This window comes from Terrapene carolina, unplaced genomic scaffold (assembly GCF_002925995.2).
Source record: "Terrapene carolina triunguis isolate 2854851 unplaced genomic scaffold, T_m_triunguis-2.0 Scaffold629, whole genome shotgun sequence".
Taxonomy (NCBI): domain Eukaryota; kingdom Metazoa; phylum Chordata; order Testudines; family Emydidae; genus Terrapene; species Terrapene triunguis.
Genome location: NW_020664980.1, coordinates 13,458,348 through 13,476,821, shown reverse-complemented (window position 1 = coordinate 13,476,821; position 18,474 = coordinate 13,458,348). Strand labels below are relative to the sequence as shown.

Genomic DNA, 18,474 nt, shown 5'->3' with positions numbered 1-18,474 from the left:
TCCTCCCTCCAGCTCCCGAAAGGACGGACCGCGTGACCCTGATAAACGAGTCCCCATTCCTCAGCTACACAGACCTGATTGGGTTTAGTTTCCAGGTGGCCAACGGGATGGAGTTCCTCGCGTCCAAAAACGTATGTGTGCCGAGTCGCCAGGCGGGTTTGGCGGGAGTGGGCTCTGAAAGGGAAGAAATCAAAGCTCTTTCTTGGTGTGTGACATGAAAGTCCGCCTGACCAGCCAGACCTTCAGTCAGGCTTCACCAGGAGCCGACTCTGCCTCGCTGACAGACCTTTGAGCCACTGACCACCTCGACTTGCTGGCACTGTCCTGGGGCCTGTGTGGCCATACTACGTGTTAAAGTAGGTCTGGCTCCACTGCCTTCCAAACCCCCAGCCTGCAGCCCCTTAGAGCCGCTCTCTGGTTGGTCCTGGTGCTGTCTGGTTTCCTTTCCTCAGAGCCAGAAGCATCCTCACCAGAGGCCAGTGCTGTGCCAATGAAGAAACAGCCATCAGTAGCACACTCTCAGCCTAAAGGCTTCTGGAAACAGATGCTTCAGTGGGTATTCAAGCTGAACTGCCAATGAGGACAGAGCTCCCGGGGTCTCCAAGGCTAATTCGACTGGCTGAGCTTAGGCCAATTGTCAGTGTAACCAAAGCTCTATTGTTTGTTAGGAAAAGTATATAGCTGGGGTGTGACAGCAATGGGGACAGCCCTAGAGAGAAGCCCAGAGTGACCTTTCTGGTGCCCCACGAGACAGGCGGGTCTCCCAGTCTCCTTCACATGCCTGGCCAGGCAGCTTGCAGTAAATGAGATGCCAGCAGTATCAACTGTCCGTGCTGATACTGGAGGAGCCTTTCTTCTTTGCTGGTGCCAATGCAATGCTTGAGCAAACCCAGTGAGCATGCTATGTCCGGGGTACGTGAAGGCGTAAGCCAGGCTGGCCTAACCCTGCTGCTCCTAGACTCCGACTGTCCATCTGCACTCTGCATCATTGCTCGTTTCGCTGCTTTCTGGGGGGGGTTGCTCTGGTACCATGACAACCTCCGTGGCACCTTCTGTTGCTGGTGTTCTGTGGCCTGGGCCCCCCCTCTAATGGCACCCTGTCTCCTCCCCTACAGTGTGTGCACCGAGACCTGGCAGCAAGGAACGTCCTCATCTGCGAGGGGAAGCTGGTGAAGATCTGTGACTTTGGCCTGGCCAGAGATATCATGAGGGATTCCAACTACATCTCCAAAGGCAGCGTGAGTTGGGGACCCAGGTCCCCTCCCTTCCTGCCCCATTCCAGCAGGCACACACACACCTTGTTCTACCAGGCGGGAATCTCTCTTCCGAAGGACGGGGGCAGAACTCTCACCTGACTCCCTTGATCCTCCCCCCCTCCCCAAATAGTCCAAACAGTCTATTATCCTGACAATAAATCATAGACTCATAGAACTGGAAGGGACCTCGAGAGGTCATCTAGTCCAGTCCCCTGCACTCAAGGCAGGACTAAGTATTATCTAGACCATCTCTGACCAGGTGTTTGTCCAACCTGCTCTTAAAAATCCCCAATGATGGAGATTCTACAACCTCCCTAGGCAATTTATTCCAGGGCTTAACCACTCTTACAGGAAGTCTTTCCTCATGTCCAATCTAAACCGCCCTTGCTGCAATTTAAGCCCATTGCTTCTTGTCCTATCCTCAGAGGTTAAGAAGAACAGTTTTTCTCCCTGCTGCTTGTAACAACCTTTTATGTACTTGAAAACTGTTATCATGTCCCCTCTCAGTCTTCTCTTCTCCAACTAAACAAACCCAATTTTTTCAATCTTCCCTCATAGGTCATGTTTTCTAGACCTTTAATCATTTTTGTTGCTCTTCTCTGCACTTTCTCCAATTTGTCCACATCTTTCCTGAAATGTGGTGCCCAGAACTGGACACAATACTCCCGCTGAGGCCTAATCAGCGCAGAGTAGAGCGGAAGAATTACTTCTCATGTCTTGCTTACAACACTCCTGCTAATACATCCCAGAATGAGGTTTGCTTTTTTTCAACAGCGTTACACTGTTGACTCATATTTAGCTTGTGATCCGCTATGACCCCCAGATCCATTTCCGCAGTACTCCTACCTAGGCAGTCATTTCCCATTTTGTATGTGTGCAACTGATTGTTCCTTCCTAAGTGGAGTACTTGGCATTTGTCCTTATTGAATTTCATCCTATTTACTTCAGACCATTTCTCCAGTTTGTCCAGATCATTTTGAATTTTAATCCTATCCTCCAAAGCACTTGCAAGCCCGCCCAGCTTGATATCATCCACAAACTTTATAAGTGAACTCTCTATGCCGTTATCTAAATCACCGATTTAAGATATTGAACATAACCGGACCCAGAACTGATCCCTGCAGGACCCCACTCGTTATGCCCTTCCAGCATGACTGTGACCCACTGATAACTACTCTCTGGGAACGATTTTCCAACCAGTTATACACCCACTTTATAGTAGCTCCATCTGGGTTGCATTTCCCTAGTTTGTTTATGAGATGGTCATGCGAGACAGTATCAAAAGCCTTATAAAGTCAAAATATACCACATCTACCACTTTCCCCCATCCACAAGGCTTGTTACCCTGTCAAAGAAAGCTATCAGATTGGTTTGACACAATTTGTTCTTGACAAATCCATGCTGACTGTTATCACCTTATTATCTTCTAGGTGTTTGTAAATTGAATGCTTAATTATTTGCTCCATTACCTTTCCAGGTACAGAAGCTGACTGGTCTGTAATTCCCCGGGTTGTCCTTATTCCCCTTTTTATATATGGGCATTATATTTGCCCTTTTCCAGTCTTCTGGAATGTCTCCTGTCTTCCATGACTTTTGAAAGATAATTGCTAATGGCTCAGATATCTCCTCAGTCAGCTCCTTGAATATTCCCCTGCCTCTGAAATGGCAACAAGTGCTAAGGGTAATTAGTGCCGTTTGCATCCCAGTTCCCAGCGTGCTTTGCCTCGTGGCGTTACACAGTGGTTAGCCTAGATAGGTGGGGAACTTTCCCCACCAGCCACGGAGGAGGGGGAGCTGTGGGTGCACTGGTCCCCCAAGTCAGGGAGAGGAGGGGGAGATTTCTCTCTGCCTCCCTTTCCCCCTCTGACTTTAACCCCGGCTTTACCTCTAATGGAACCACATGAACTTGCTTTCTAGGGTCCTACGCAGGAACTTAGAAAACAGCACTAGTAACTGCCCATGAATACAGCCCCTTTTGTTCAAGGACCCCAGAGCACGGGATCACCCCTCACCCTATCCCTGTGCAGCTAGTAGCTCTGAACCATCCTTCAGATTGAGAGGCTGGGGCTCGGAGAGGCTGAGCTGCGTCACCATGAGTCACTTGCAGAGCTGGGAATGGGATCCGGATCTTCCGACTCCCAGCCCCTGCTCTAACCACTAGACCGCACAGAAAGAGGAAGCGCTTTTCTGCAGGCTCCCATGCGAGTGCTTTCAAGGAAGGAGATTCGGGCCTTTCAGGTCGGAAAGGGCCCCTGGTTCCAACGAGCATCCTCCAGGATGTTCTCTTTGTTTTAAATTCCAATAGGCAAGGCAGGGCTGGGGGAAGATGAATAATCCCTACCCCGTAACATCAGCAGTTCTCAAAGAGCTTTATGAAGGAGGTCAGTGTTATTACCTCACTTTACAGCTGGGGAAACTGAGGCACAGAGAAGAGAAGGGACTTGCTGCCCAGGGTCACTCAGCAGGTGAGTGGCAGAGCTGGGGCTAGAACCTAGGTCCTGAGTGCTAGTGCAAGGGTTGAGCCACCAGACCACACTGGAATCGTGTTCCACTCTCCTCCTCTTGCTGAATCACTGCCAGCCAGGCAAAGCTGGGAGTGGAGAGCTCGGCAGGGGTAGGTGAGCTGCTCTTGTTGCTTGGAAGCCAGAAGCAGCCAGTGTAACGCAGGAGCCTTGGCCACCCACTCAGTTCATGGGCAAGGGGCAAGGCCCCGCCCTTTCCCCCTCCGCAGCAGGGCTGGGGCTTTCCAATCCAGCTTTGCTGCTGCTGCTGTTCCGCATAAAATAGGAAATGAAACCAGGCCCCTTTGCAATCCTTCCTGGGGATTATTTTTGATACCAGTTGCGCAAGGAAATCCACATCCAGCACAGGGCGCCACGCAGCTGAAGCTGCACGCAAGGCGAGTTTCAGTGCAGCACAGGCAGGGCTGGATTGGGCCAAAGACAAGAAACATGGAGAGAAGAGGACTAGGATATCTATCTTGGTCCTCTCTTCCTGGCTTCTTAGAAATCTCCAGGCAGGTCCTGATCTGTCAGATCTATTCATAGTAGGGTGACCAGCCAGCAAGTGTGAAAAATCGGGACAGGAGATGGGAGGTAATAGGAGCCTATATAAGAAAAAGACCCAAAAATCGGGACTGTCCCTATAAAAGCGGGACATCTGGTCACCCTAATTCATAGTGATGCACATTTGCCAGGTTTCAGACATCCAGCTTAGACTGGGATGGGTGGAAAGTCACCATGTGACCGCATTTCAATGGCCTGGTGTCAGCTGAGTCAGTAGTCTCAGGCGAAGGCCGGGCGTCCATGTCACAAAAGCCTCCATTGCAGCAATCAGGCTTGTTGGCTGAGATGAGAATGGATGTAGAAACTGAGCTGATGCCTGACCTGAGAAGGCAGCTTCTCCTGGTCAGAGCTGAGGTGCACTGGAGAGCGGACATGAGGGAAGCTCGTGTTGCCGCTGCCCCAGGGGATGCCGGGGGGACGCTGGGGCCTTCTTTCCCCGGACTGTCATTTTGGCACCTTTCAGCAGCTGCAAGTCTGTCTCCGAAAGCCAATAGTCCATTTGGCCAGGCTGGTGTAGTGGCCCAGCAGGAGAACTCAGCCGTGGAAGGGAGGTGGCTTTGCAGGGCCAGAACCTCTCCGTGATGCTGTGAGTGGGGGAGAGACCTCAGCAGGGGGACAGCCAGTGTCAGTACTGAGTGGAACTGTGAAGGGGACTGCAGTTCTCCTGTCCCATCTGACAAGGGTCCGTGTAACACCCTGCTCTGGGAAATGGGAGTCAAGGCCCTAAGGGAAACGGTTGATGCAAAGTGCTTGAGAGTTGCTCCAAGGGGCTCTCCTCAGCCTTTGTAAACTGGGCTCCCTGAAGAGTCAAGGGGAAGGTGTCCAACTTCCCTGCTTATTGGTGCAGAAGTGAGCTGTCCCCAGGGGCTTGGCTGACTCGTGGGCCTAACCCATTCCTGCTCTCTCTCGTCCTCACAGACCTTCCTGCCTTTGAAATGGATGGCGCCTGAGAGCATCTTCAACAACCTCTACACAACCCTGAGTGATGTGTGGTCTTTTGGGATCCTTCTCTGGGAGATATTCACTCTGGGTAAGTGCCCTGAGAATCACGCTCCTTCAATAGAACACAACCCACCTCCCAGGACCACACAGGTCCTGCAGGGCTTGTCCCTGAATCTCCCTCCAGTCCCACCATGGGAGAAAGATACCAATCCCTGAGTCCCATCCCACCCATGCCAGGAGGGGGCCTCTGTGACAGAGCCTTGTCCTATCACACACTGACTCGCACAGGACTGGCGATGAAGGTGGGGTAGGAATGGTGAACAGATGGGAAGGAGGGTGGTGCTGGTGTTATAACAACACTGACAGTGTGAGTGTGGTGGAGCCTCCCCGTTAGCCTGGTTTCCAGCTCTTCTTTCTCCTCCTAGGTGGGACTCCATACCCTGAACTACCCATGAATGAGCAGTTCTACAATGCCATCAAATGTGGCTACCGAATGTCTAAACCCACCCATGCTTCCAACGAGATGTAAGTGTTCACTGTGCACATTTGCACTGGCCACATCTCCTCAAACTGGCTCCATCACCCCTTCCGCCATCTAACTCTCTATGGTGTCCTTCCCCCCCCCCCCCATCTCCCCAGCTATGACATCATGCAGAAATGTTGGGAAGAGAAGTTTGAGATAAGACCTTCCTTCTCTCAGCTGGTGGTACTTATGGGGAACCTCCTGGCAGATGGATACAAGAAGGTATGTCCCAGGAATGCTATGTTGGGAGTGTGGGGAGGAGACTCTACTATAGAGGAAGGAGGGTCCAGTGGTTAGGGTACTAGCCTAGGGCTTGGGAGACGGGTTCAAGTCCCTGCTCTGCCAGGCTTCTTGTGTAACCTTGGGCAATGAGTCTCTCTGTGCCTCAGTTCCCCATCTATAAAATGGGAAGAATAGCACCGCCCTATTTCACAGGGGTGTTGTGAGGATAAATACATTAAAGATTATGAGGAGTTCTGATGCTGTAGTAATGTGGGACATGTCAGCACCTTAGTTAGATACACCACAGGCATTTCTTCCTTTGTCTAAATTAAATATAACCTATCCTTGAAATATACAGAGTCTGTATGAGAAATGAGCCCCATTTTACAGCCAAACATCTTCTATACTTGGTGATGCATCTTTCAGCTGAGCTGGAGAACTGAGGCTCTGACAAATTCTGGTCTATAAGATCCCCAGGTATTTTGGGGAGGGAAAGGGGTGTTAATCCCATTCTCCAGCATAGGCGCCAACTCCGTGGGTGCTCTGGGGCTGGAGCACCCACGGGGAAAAATTAGTGGGTGCTCTGCACCCGCTGGCAGCCAAGCTCCCCTCCTCCCCTGAGCGTGCCATGTCCCCGCTCCTCCCCCTGCCTCCCAGCGCTTCCCGCCTGGCCGCCACCAAACAGCTGTTTGGCAGCGTTAGCACACGCCAAGCGAGGAGCGGGAACATGGCTTGCTCAGGGGAGGAGGCGGGGAAGAGGCAGGGCGGGGATTTGGGGAAGGAGTTGGAATAGGGGAAGGGAAGGGGGCAGCGTTGGGGCGGGGACTTTGGGGAAGGGGTTGGAATGGGGGTGGGGCCTCATGGAAGGGGTGGAGTGGGGGCGGGGCAGGGGGCGGGTGTCAAGCACCCAGGAGAAAGAGGGGAAGTCGGCGCCTATGTTCTCCAGGGCATACTCCAACTCAAGCAATTACATTCTGGCGATCTAAATCCCTCTTGCAGTTCAAACTGGACACAGCATTCTTCTTCACTTCCTGCCCTAAATGCTGTGTAGCGTTGCTGTGTGCACTTAAACATTTGCCATTTCTCGGAGGTGGCTGGACTTTGGTGGCAAAGTGCTCCCTGTGTATAGTTTGTCTGAGATTTTGTAAAGCACTTCGGGCTCTTTCGGGGTCAGTGGTGATAATGAAATGTTAACAGTTTAATTCATAAGGCTTGAAATATATTTGCTGGTCAATTCAGAGAAAAAAATGAAAAGCGACACTGTTTCCAGCAATTTGCTATAAAGATCAATTTGCTGTAGGAAAAAAATCAGCAGCCTTTTGTAAAGTGACATTTCCCAGCGTGGCTGGCTGGGCATATTGGTAATACCCTGGATACATAAAAAGAGAGGGACAAATGTCAGGTGTGAGCATTGTCTAGTTGTTGATGCCCAGGATTGGGGCTCAGGAGATCTGAGTTCTGTTCCTGGCTCTTCCCCAGTGTTCTCGGGTCACTCCATTCCACGTGCTTCCCCAATTGTCCAGCCATCCGCGGGCGTGCCTTGGATTTTGGACACAGAAGGCCTGATTCTCCTCTCACTCACACAGACATAGAGCACCATGGAGAATAGCGGTATCACCCCGATATCTCAAGTGGCTCACCCAAAAATGGAGCAGCTCAGGGGATGCTTTGAAATCGGCCTCCTCTCTCCCAGGGCTGCCCTGAGGGCTTCGTTAGCTCATGTCTGGGAAGCACCGTGCGATACTGCAATGGAGGGCACTGTAGCAGTGCACAGTGTGCGGCTTCCAGTGGGAACAGGGCCCAGACTCTGTAGTTTCTCTTTATATGCCTGAGGATGCCGGCTTGACCCCGGTTAGCGCAACCGCCTCTCACCCACCTCGTTTCTTTTGTAACCTGCCCCGCGGGAGCAGAGGTACCAACAGGTCGAGGAAGAGTTCCTGAAGAGTGACCACCCTGCTGTTCTGCGCACAAGGCCCAGAATCCCCGGGGTCAGCAGCGCCGGGCTCACCCCCAGCTCCGGCACCGGAAGTGTCCTCTATACAGCCGTGCAGCAGGACGAGGGGGACAATGAGTACATCATCCCCCTTCCTGACCCCAAGCCCGACGGAATCGACGACGCCCCTCAGGAGGCTTCGGTCAGCCGGGCCAGGTAGCAAACACAGGCCTCTTCATGCTTCCCCCGAATCCGATCTCTGACCGTCCTGAGATCTAAACAACAAATGCTTCACACAACAAAAGTGGAAGCAGGAGAGTGTGGTCAGGTAGAAAGGGGTGGGGGCAGGGGGAGGCGGAACAGGTAAAGCAGCTCCAGGATCAGCTCCCTTCACTCTCAGGATCCTTACATCTACCCACAGTCTGGCCTTTCCCTTCATAGCTGCCCAGTCTATCTGCACTGCCAGCTGCCATTCAAGGTCCTCACGCCAGGCTGGGCTGGGGGCCCGGGGAGAGGCTGGACAGCAAGTTGTTATGTATACGCAGCAGCTAGCGCTCCAGGTGTGCACAGCCCGTGGGGCGTTGATGGCTGCACTGTGTGTGCGTGAGGGGGGTGAATTTAAGTTCCATTTTGTCAATCGTTCTGTGGGAGTTGGAGCCTGTCTAAGATGGAGGATGGCACTGGGCCACTGTGGGGGCGTAGGTAGTCACTCCTCGTGCCACAAGAGAGCCAGCCATGTCTTCCCTAGCAAGTGGGTCCTTGCTTGGGACATCAGCGATTACAGACAGCACATTTATTTCTCTCCTTTCTCTCCTCCCCTTTAGTTCTACTCTGAACGAAGTGAACACAGCATCCACAATATCCTGTGACAGCCCCCTGGACCCACAGCAGGAAGGGGAACAGGAGGAACCTGAACCAAAGTCGGGCTGCCAGGAGCCAAGCCCAGGGCACCACGACATGGAAGAGAGTTTTCTGTAGAAAGGGCAGGGCTGATGCTACCCCACACCCTACCAGTGAGACCAGCTAGGGGGCAACCAAACTTGGTGGAGAACCTGGATGGGTGCTTCTTTATCCCGCCCTCCGTCCCACCTCCCAGCACAACGTGGACTATAGAGGCACCTTTCCCCTCCCCCAGCCTCACTGCCACACTCCACCCCATTGATCAAACTACTGAGACGAGGCGGGGTCTCCTCACAGACAAACCTCTTCTCCTCACAGTGAAGCCTCAGTGCTTCCAGACCAAGGGGCAGGGCACCAGCGGGTCTCCAGAGGAGATGCTGCCGTTCACTCCATTTGTTTGATATCCCAGCCTCTTTCCCGCACCCTGGTGCAACAGGTGGCTCTGAATTCCAGTCTCCATCTGGGCCGAAGCTGCCTCTTTGATGTTCTGCGTATCCGCCACGCTGTGGTACAACGGCCGTACGTGGCTGGGCTGGACAGACAGATTCCTTGCAGCTCCCTGGTGGGGCGTCGGGAAGCCGATAGGCCAGGCCCCAGTCACTAGAGAACAGGATCATACTGATTGGATTCTCTCTCAAGCACAGCAGAGCTATTATAGCCGCTGAGGAGAAACGAGCCATGGAGAATCCAGTCACCAGGAGAAACCAGTCACGTTCTTCCCTTCTTGTCCTCTCCAGCCTTTCTGAGAGGAATGCGGCACCACAAGCACTGTGGTACAGGTACCTGTGGCACTGGGCCACAATGCTGCATTAGCACCCTTTTCCTCCACCCCCAAGGAGATGTCATAGGCTGACCCTCTTTCTGCCCACAACAGCACCCTGGGTTCCTAAGGGCCTGCCAGGAATCAGGGATGCTCTGATAATGACTCTGCTGTGGCAGCAGCAGCGCATTCCAGCGTTATCTTCCTCTGTGTGGACTCTAAGCCTAGATAGTCTCCATATCGCTCATTTAAAGGGAACAAATAAGATCTCTTAATTCACTAGCCAGGGCCAGTATAGGAACAAAAATGGCTATTCATTAATCTTCTAGTGCCACGGAACCTATTTCACCTGCTGGGAAAGTCTCTCAGCCCAGCTGGCTCCAGAATCTTTGTTTTATCTTTGGGAAGCAGAGGTATGACGTTGATGTTACTTTATTCATACGAGTTCCCCTTTCTGTGCCGTCTGGGTCCCTCACGTGAATTGCAGCCTCTTGCCCTAGGTGAGTAACCAGGCTGCATAAACACAAGCCCAGGCGATCCAGGGACAGCGAGAGAGAGAGAGAGAGAGGTTGTGAAGTCATCTGAGAGCTGTATAGGGTTTATGGTCCTGCCACTCAAAGTCTCTTTGACTGTACAAATACATGGGGGGAAGCCAACTTTTAAACAACGAGCAGCATTTGTGTTTGCCAGGAGCAGCCGTTCTCATGCTGATAGGATCCATGGAGCCTTGCAGGATGGTACATTTTGGGACCCAAGAAGAGGAGGAAGGATCAGGTTGTCGGATGGGAAGTGGGCCTAAGACAGGGACTTTCTCTTAGAAAGTGGAATGCAGAATGGAAATGTTGGAGAACCCCTCGTCTTGCTTCAAACCCCTCTACCCCATTGGCAGGGCTGTGACCTGTAGCACTCTGAGCTTCCACTCGTTAGTCGAAGAGTTAAACCAGGTGGAAAACAAGGAAACCATGAAAATCCCCCAAAACAGGAAGGTTATGACAATGTCTTCAGCTTGGAAACCAGCATTTTCTCCCATTTGAATAGCATCAAATTGCTTAGCACCCTTTTCCTCCACACCCACAGCTCCTTCTAGCTCATCCACTTCCCTGTCCCTCTCACACACATGGTGGCTGTGCTCTTATTAACAGAGATGGTTGGAAACGTTCACATTTTCAATGACGTTCTTTGTGGAGGTTTGTCGGACAGTTTATAGAGCCGTCTAAAACTGTCCACCGAAAAACATTGACAATTTTGGTGTGTTTTCCAGTCAGCTCTAGTTAATGGTGACATATTTGTAAAGTTAAATCAAGAGGAACAGGTACCTGTGGCAGGGAGGGGTTATGTTTTTAATAAAATGTGAAAGCTAAATGTAGCACTGTTAGTGGTAGCCAGCCAAGTGCTATTGCAATACTGCAAACCATGGCCAGAGGTGTTTCTCTATTTCCTGCAAGTATGGTCAGATTTCTCATATCCCATCATCCTCAGGAATCATTCTGTGAATGGCAACTCTTTTCCTACACACGCATCCTCTTGATCGTAGTGCAAGATCCACGTTCAGTGGACATGACTCAAGAAATGCCCCAAACCACAGGGAAGCAACATAGATTGTTGGGGTTAGCCCACGTTTCCTCGGTTTCTTAGGTGCTCTGTATGGCACAAGCCACCACAGCTTCAGCCAGGTGAAGGGATACTGCTCTTATCAAATCCCCTGGAAGGGATACTGCTCTTATCAAAAAATTTGTGTTGTGTTTTTGTCCCAGCTTTCTAAGACCTCTCAATCTGGGTGGATTTAATAGATCCTCTCTATGGTCAGAGCCTTTATCTGCCAGGGCAGATTTCTCTTTTTATGATGCCCCGTGCTACTACTTGAAATAGAACCTGTGATTTAAAGAACCCATTAGCTCCTGCCCGCACAGCAGCCCTAAGCAAAATTTAGCTGTACAAATCTGACCTTGTGAATCTGGGGCTAGCGGGAAGTCTGGCAAAGGTGTGCTGGTGCTGAACACTGTCTGGCTACTTCCAGCCCCATCTGGGCTTGACATGAAGAGTTTGATTTGCCTTCTGCTCCGCTGGGCTGGAAAGCTTTCTGGTTTCACATCCTGCTGCGAGTGTGCAGTGACTCGCTGCCTTGTGTCAGAGTGAGACCCCCCTCTGATAAGGGCAGACAGTGCTGACCAGGTGAGCCTCCCCCAAGGTAAGAGTCTAGCTGGGTAGCCTCAGGAACACCAAGAAGGGAAAACCCTTTTCAAAGAAAGGAGTCTGCTTGTTTTAATTCCCAACCAGCCAATGGGTACAATGGTGGCGGCTCCATGGGCAAAGTGCACCTATCCCTTACAGTTGCCAGAAGAAATTCCGTGGCCAAAATCTGCCAGGCATTAAGGTTCACACCCTCTCTCTCTCGCTCTCTCTCTCTCTCTGCTTCTGAAATTCCCACCTGGATCCGTCAGACATCTGGGAGCGACAAATGTTTTAACCCATCTGTTGCCATCAATTTTGTAGCCATAATTTGTCCTGAAGGGAACCGATTCCTCTAGGGTTTTTATTTTATATTGTTACTATTTTTGTTTGTTTTTAATGTTGGGGGATGGGTCCAAACTGAACCCCTTTTCCAAGGACCCCAAATGATGGAGTCTCCAAACCCCCCAAAGGGAACCCAGTGCTGCAGTTTGGGCCCATCGCCGGTATATTTTTTTAACTCCTATTTTAATCTGCAGTCATTACAAAGTTATCCGCTCCAATCTATGCACTTTCCTCCTGCCAGTCACGATTTCTGTGCATCCAGGAGTCTATTGCTACACTACAGTGTCTCTCTCCATATTTAAGATGCTGCTCAGACTGACATGTTTGACTTTTTAACGTTTGTCATTTTCAGTTGGGTGGGTTTTATGTAAGGAGAGTCGTGTTTAGTGTTTCGCGTCACATTATAAAGTCTAGAGCACAGTGGACTTTATTTGGAACTGAGTTGTCTCTATTCACCCCTGCGGGGACCAGCAGGTCCTTGGTGGAGTCGGAGCAGTGAGATGGGAGCTAGACATGGAGTGGCAAGGAGCAATCAGTAGAAAGTTGGCCAAAACTGGTGTTAAAGACCCACCTAATTTAGGATCACCAACTCTCTGGGAGGTACAGCACCAACGGGCAGGAAGTATCTTGATAAGTGTTGGATGGAGATCCTGGGGAACGCCGTGTTATGTCAGTCCACAATACTGGACTAAGCAGGGGAGGGATATCTCATAGCCGTCTCCTTTTGGGAGAGATTTGCCACAGCCCAAGCACCGGGGAGGGAGGGGATCCCTTCCTTGTTCCACTGCACAGAGGTTAGAGAAAGAACTAGACTAACATGTCATTAGTCCATCGCCTCCTCCCAGCCATGCAGGGTTGTTCCCTACAGGATTCCTGCTCCAGCTGAGTTTTAACTGAGTTTGACCCTAGCCCTGGCCTCATAGCAAGACAGGTGGCAGTCCCAGAACAGGTGGGGAGCGAAGAGTGACTGGCCACCTGCTCCCGCTCTTCCCCCATAAAGGGAGGGGGAATTTAAAGAGACAGAGCCTTCATTTTCACCCTTCCGTCTTCCCCCACATCAATTGATGCCAATCCCAGCTTTGCCAGTTTTTGCAAAATTTGTTAAAATATTGGCACAGGCTCACACCACCGCCACACACACATGCAGGGTACCAGGGAAATGCTCTCCTTTCCCCACTTTAGGTTTAAGACAATGCTAGGAGAGTGGCTGGCTCCTGACCCTGCCCTACAGCGCTGGCGACCCTAAATACGACCCAGTGGTTTATCTGCAGTGTTTCTCTTCAGGCAGCAGAAGGGCAACTGATCTGCAGCTTTCACATCACATTGCTGCAGGTGGCAACTCTACTCCATGGCCCATGGGACCAAGCTGCTGCAGCCCCTGGATTTCCAGGCCTGTACGGACACTTGCTTAGGTCAAGCCTATCAGAAACCTGAGCTGCATCAGACAGGTCACTGACACAAGCTACACAGCATGTCCCAGTGACGGCAGCAGCTGGGAATGTAGCACATTGGGAGGGGGGAGAACCATTCATGAAATTCTGCCCAGTGAGATCAAACTGCAGTGGAATGAGCCACCTATCCCCGTGGCATGTCTCCTGGGCTCCTCCTCCCCTCACTTTCAAGCCTCGTTATAGGCTCAGCAGCTTCCTGCCTACTTGCAGTCATTTCAGACCTAGCGCATCTCTAGTTCCTCTAACCTTTGTTTCAACCTTCTGCGTTGCTGAAGGTAGTCAATGGGTAGGAGCCAAAGTGTAAAGCGCCAGGGCAGAACTGGCGCGGCACATCTGACCGGCTGTCTCTTCGGCCATGCCCTGGGCTTCAAGTGGCAGTGCCGGAATGGAGGGGAACACCCTGCAGGGAAGGGACAGTGGATTAGGAAGTAGGTCATCTTGAGCCGTGATGGCCTGATGCAGAGTTAAATGAAAGAGCCACTCAGCAATGCCATTTTTAAAGGTGAAGTTACATTGATGCTGGTACTCTGTGCTCATGCAATCTTGCAGTCATGGTCACCTCCACGCCTTATAGACGGGGAACGTTGGGGAGGGGCCTGCCCGCCAAGCACACTAGCAGCCTCAACCCATTTGTTTCGATCTATGGTACTTACCTGGCCCCCATTATGGGGGTATCTCTGCGCCTCACAGTCTTTAGTGTATTTGTCCTCACAGCACCCCTGTGGGCCAGGGCAGTGCTCGTATAGCCACTGTACAGAAGGGAACTGATGCCCAGAGAGGCTAAGTGACTTGTCTAAGGTCACACAAGGAGTCTGTGATGGAGCAGGGAAATGCACCCAGGACTCCCAAGTCAGCACCCTCCCCACTGGACCAGTTCAATGGAATTCCCAGTTTCCCTTGGAAGAGCAAACCCTGCACTCAGACACGCCAGTGTAAATCTGGAGTGCCCGAGCGTAGGCATGGAGTTGTTCTAGGTTTGCTCCTGGGTTACTGTGAGAAGAGCTTGGCCAGACGTGTGATTCGTTCCCTCTAGACTTGGGGGATGAATGAAATTGAGGAGCCAAGCAGTGGAAGGGCCCATGACACAGGGGACTGGTCTGTCTCGCGCGCCCCCCCCCCCCCCCGTTTGCTGTTTCCCCCTTTACAGACTGCACTACCAATTCCAACGCATTAGTGAGTTTGCCCATTGATTTCTCTCTCTCTCAGCCCCTCCCTCGCCCCCGCACGGTACAATGTGGATAATCTGTTGGGATTGCACCTTTTTATAGCACGTTATTAGGCCCGTGTGGAATCTCTGAACAGAAACAGCGCCTGTATTTGCATTTTTCCTATTAACCTCTCCTAAGCCATCATGGGGGCAAGGCACGGAACTGCGTTCAAACTAAGGTACCAAAGTGTTAACGTTATCCTAGGTTTACAAATGTATTTGTAGAGCTCTTATTAAGCCACATTTATACCGGTGAGATATTATTTTTTATGCTGTAAACTTTATATACATGTTTTTAAGGAAAGATTTTAAAATTAAAGGTGTTTCTTCTTTTTCAACCCTTTTCTTGCTGGTTCCTGATTCGTTTGCCTTTTGGGGAGGTTTTGGCTGTTTTTCTTTCCATAATCTCCTGTCTGGTTGCGTTTGTGTTTTGGTGGGAATGAAGATTAACTGTGGGGAGGCTAAGGGAGAGGAATGTTAATATGCTCTGTAGCGCTACCCAGGCTTAGGCGAAGCTAAGCCACGGTAGCGGGCCGAGATGGCCTATATAGCCAGCTATTGTGGAGGTGGATCGCCCTGCTCAAGCCCTTCGATTATTGAGCACACGGGGGTCAGTGCCCTGAGTGGAGGCAGGTGAGTGGATGGACGCCATTCGGTAGCGTTTCGGGGAGAGGTGCAAATAGCTGGGCTCTAACAATTCCCAGGGAGGGCCCATGATCCCCTCTTGCAGGCTCCACCCCCTCCTTCTCCCCTCCTGCAAAAGGCCTGTATCACAGATTGCTTCCCACTGGTGGAGGCAGCCTGGATGCCACTTCCCCAGCACAGTACAGCGATGCCGGAGAGGTGGGGTGGGCCTCTCTCCCCACCCCATCCACGGCTGGGCACGTTGTCTCTACAGCACGCCCAATCCTGGTTGGCCTGTGAGCAAGGCACCCAGCACGGGCCTAGGGATGAGCCAACAGCTGGTGTATGAATGCACCCAAACCTGCTGCGGAGCCAAACCCAAACTCTGGGCGTTCGGGCCCAGCCATCATCAAACTGGGCCTGGAGCCGTGCTGGTCTCTCAGGTCCTGTAGGACAGTCACAGCTTATCTCTCCGAGTCACAATAGGAACACAGGAATTGGCAAGGTCCATCTAGCCCAGGTGCTTCGGGGGTAAGAACCCAACAGTAGCAGATGTGGGGTGCCCAGGTGCTTCGGGGGTAAGAACCCAACAGTAGCAGATGTGGGGTAACCTGTCCTTGCCCTTAATGGCTCATCCTAATCCCAAGCTTGGCTTAAACCCTGACGCATGAGGTGTAAAGCTGAGAGGCCAGGCACAGCGCACGCTCTGGGAGTGCAGGATTGAGAGTGGGGAGGGCGATAGCTGGGGCAGCGTGCCTAGCCTGGGTGCCTGAGTGAGAAGTCACACGTGGCTTGGTTGGGTAGATATCTCTCCCACCCTCCTGGTTCTCCTCCCACCGGGGTTCACCCACCCTCCTCTCCTTCCCCACCGTAATGTGCAGAAATTAGGTAGTGTCCCTTTAAGTAGTTTGGGAGCCCTCCAGAAGACGCAGGTGGAGAAGGTCTCCCAAACTATTTAAAGGGACATTACTCATTTCCTATATACTAAACCCCCTCACCCCAGGCTCCCTGCCTCCTTCCTTCCTACCCCGGCTTTCCCGCTCTGGCTCTGGAGGCCTTCTACAGTCCCCTAGAACCACAGAGAACAGCAGAACCCAGGCAGGCTACTTCCCAGGATAATGAACCTTGCTTGTTTAGCCTGGGCCTCAGGCATAGACTACAGCAGAAGACAGTGAAGTCGCCTGCCCTTGGCTGCTGGGATGGCCGGTCCTGTGCTCCTGTCTCTGACGTGCAGTGTCAGTGCAGTGTTGGTTGCTGAACATGAAGCTGATGGGTTTCTGAGAAGCTCGGGATGGTTCTCCCAAGGAAAAGACAGACGGGTTTGTTCTGATTCATGTGGCAAGGCTGAGCTGTCACAGACAGGCTGGCACCTTTTGTCCCTAAACTGAGTCAGCAGGAGCTGACTCAGCAAGGGGGGAAAAAATCCCCTTCTCAATGAAGACTGCAGCAAGGTCCTGAATGCCCTGGGGAGAGGACAGCTGGAAAACAGGGTGGGGGAATGTAGCTAGCTGTTACTGTGGGAGCCAGTTCCCATTCCCCTCCCGTTCCATTCACTCCCTGTCCCCTCTTTGGATTTCAGACCTTTTGCATGAACACAAGCACTAAAGAGAAGCTGCTCGTGTTATAGTGAACACCCTAATGCCCAGGGAAGAAGCGCCAGTCATCAGGGGAGCCAGGTTAGGTGCTTGTTAGCATAATGCTTCACCTGACCATGAAGTGAAAAGGAATTCCCTTCTTCTGTTTCCCCCTCCATGCTGTGGCAGCAGCAATGAAGCATGGTGGGGTAGTACTGGAATTTGGCTCATGCCCCAGTCCAAATGTGAACCATGGAGTGTTGTCTTCCTTAGTCTGCAGAGGAACTGAAATAATCACTCTAATGGGATGTTGGCTCTGAAGCCTAATGATATGATTCTCAGTATTGTTCATTACTCATTTCTGATTATTTCAGCAGAAGCTTATTCTGGTATCATGGGCATAGTAAGGAACTCCTTCCCTCCCCCCTGCCCCTTCTCCCATCATTCCTTGTCTACATTCTGTGCAAAATGCCTGTTACTATTTACTCAGGATAAGGCAGATGCAAACTGTTTGCAAGTTCCTACGGGTTATTTGGTCATTAATTAGACACCTGAGGTTACTAGTTTGCAAATTAATTGTCCCGCAGACCAGCAGTTTTTAATAGGTCTGCACTGTAAGCGTGAGACTTCTTGTCAGTGATATAAAAATGGTGCTAATGTAGTCCAGCTGTGTGATAACACTGTCATGCTCTTCACGTAGGATGTGCTTGGGCCTGGTGCCATCCCATCAGCCAGCAGATCGAGGGACGTGATCATTCCTCTCTATTCGGCATTGGTGAGGCCTCATCTGGAGTACTGTGTCCAGTTTTGGGCCCCACACTACATGAAGGATGTGGAAAAATTGGAAAGAGTCCAGCGGAGGGCAACAAAAATGATTAGGGGGCTGGAGCACATGACTTATGAGGAGAGGCTGAGGGAACTGGGATTATTTAGTCTGCAGAAGAGAAGAATGAGGGGGGATTTGATAGCTGCTTTCAACTACCTGAAAGGGGGTTCCAAAGAGGATGGATCTAGACTGTTCTCAGTGGTACCAGATGACAGAACAAGGAGTAATGGTCTCAAGTTGCAGTGGGGGAGGTTTAGGTTGGATATTAGGAAAAACTTTTTCACTAGGAGAGTGGTGAAGCACTGGAATGTGTTACCTAGGGAGGTGGTGGAATCTCCATCCTTAGAGGTTTTTAAGGTCAGGCTTGACAAAGCCCTGGCTGGGATGATTTAGTTGGGGATTGGTCCTACTTTGAGCAGGGGGTTGGACTAGATGACCTCCTGAGGTCCCTTCCAACCCTGATATTCTATGATTCTATGGTTCATGGCCATAGCCAAAGCAGGAAGGGAAACAGTGACCCCCTGACAGAAGGATTGCCCATGGGCTAGCAGAGGCATTGTGGGAGTGTTATTGTGATTATCTAGAGATACCTTCTGCAGGGGTACCAGAGGACTCTGAAGGGAGCTTCCTGTACAGCCCACCCTGTGCTGGAGGAAAGGTCTCCATCAGGTGGCCCC

At 51.4% G+C, this 18,474-nt stretch overlaps 1 protein-coding gene across 1 annotated transcript in view; it reads left to right on the top strand.

Moving 5' to 3' along the window:
- Positions 1-14,037, top strand: part of PDGFRB (platelet derived growth factor receptor beta) — a 61,724-nt gene extending 47,687 nt beyond the window's left edge. The window contains exons 17-23 of the mRNA XM_024199792.3: positions 13-131; positions 1,116-1,238; positions 5,240-5,351; positions 5,689-5,788; positions 5,903-6,008; positions 7,919-8,157; positions 8,766-14,037. Coding sequence (XP_024055560.2) covers positions 13-131; positions 1,116-1,238; positions 5,240-5,351; positions 5,689-5,788; positions 5,903-6,008; positions 7,919-8,157; positions 8,766-8,919 — 953 coding nt within the window. The 3' untranslated portion in view covers positions 8,920-14,037. The remainder of the gene's footprint in view (positions 1-12; positions 132-1,115; positions 1,239-5,239; positions 5,352-5,688; positions 5,789-5,902; positions 6,009-7,918; positions 8,158-8,765) is intronic.
- Positions 14,038-18,474: the final 4,437 nt, after the last annotated feature.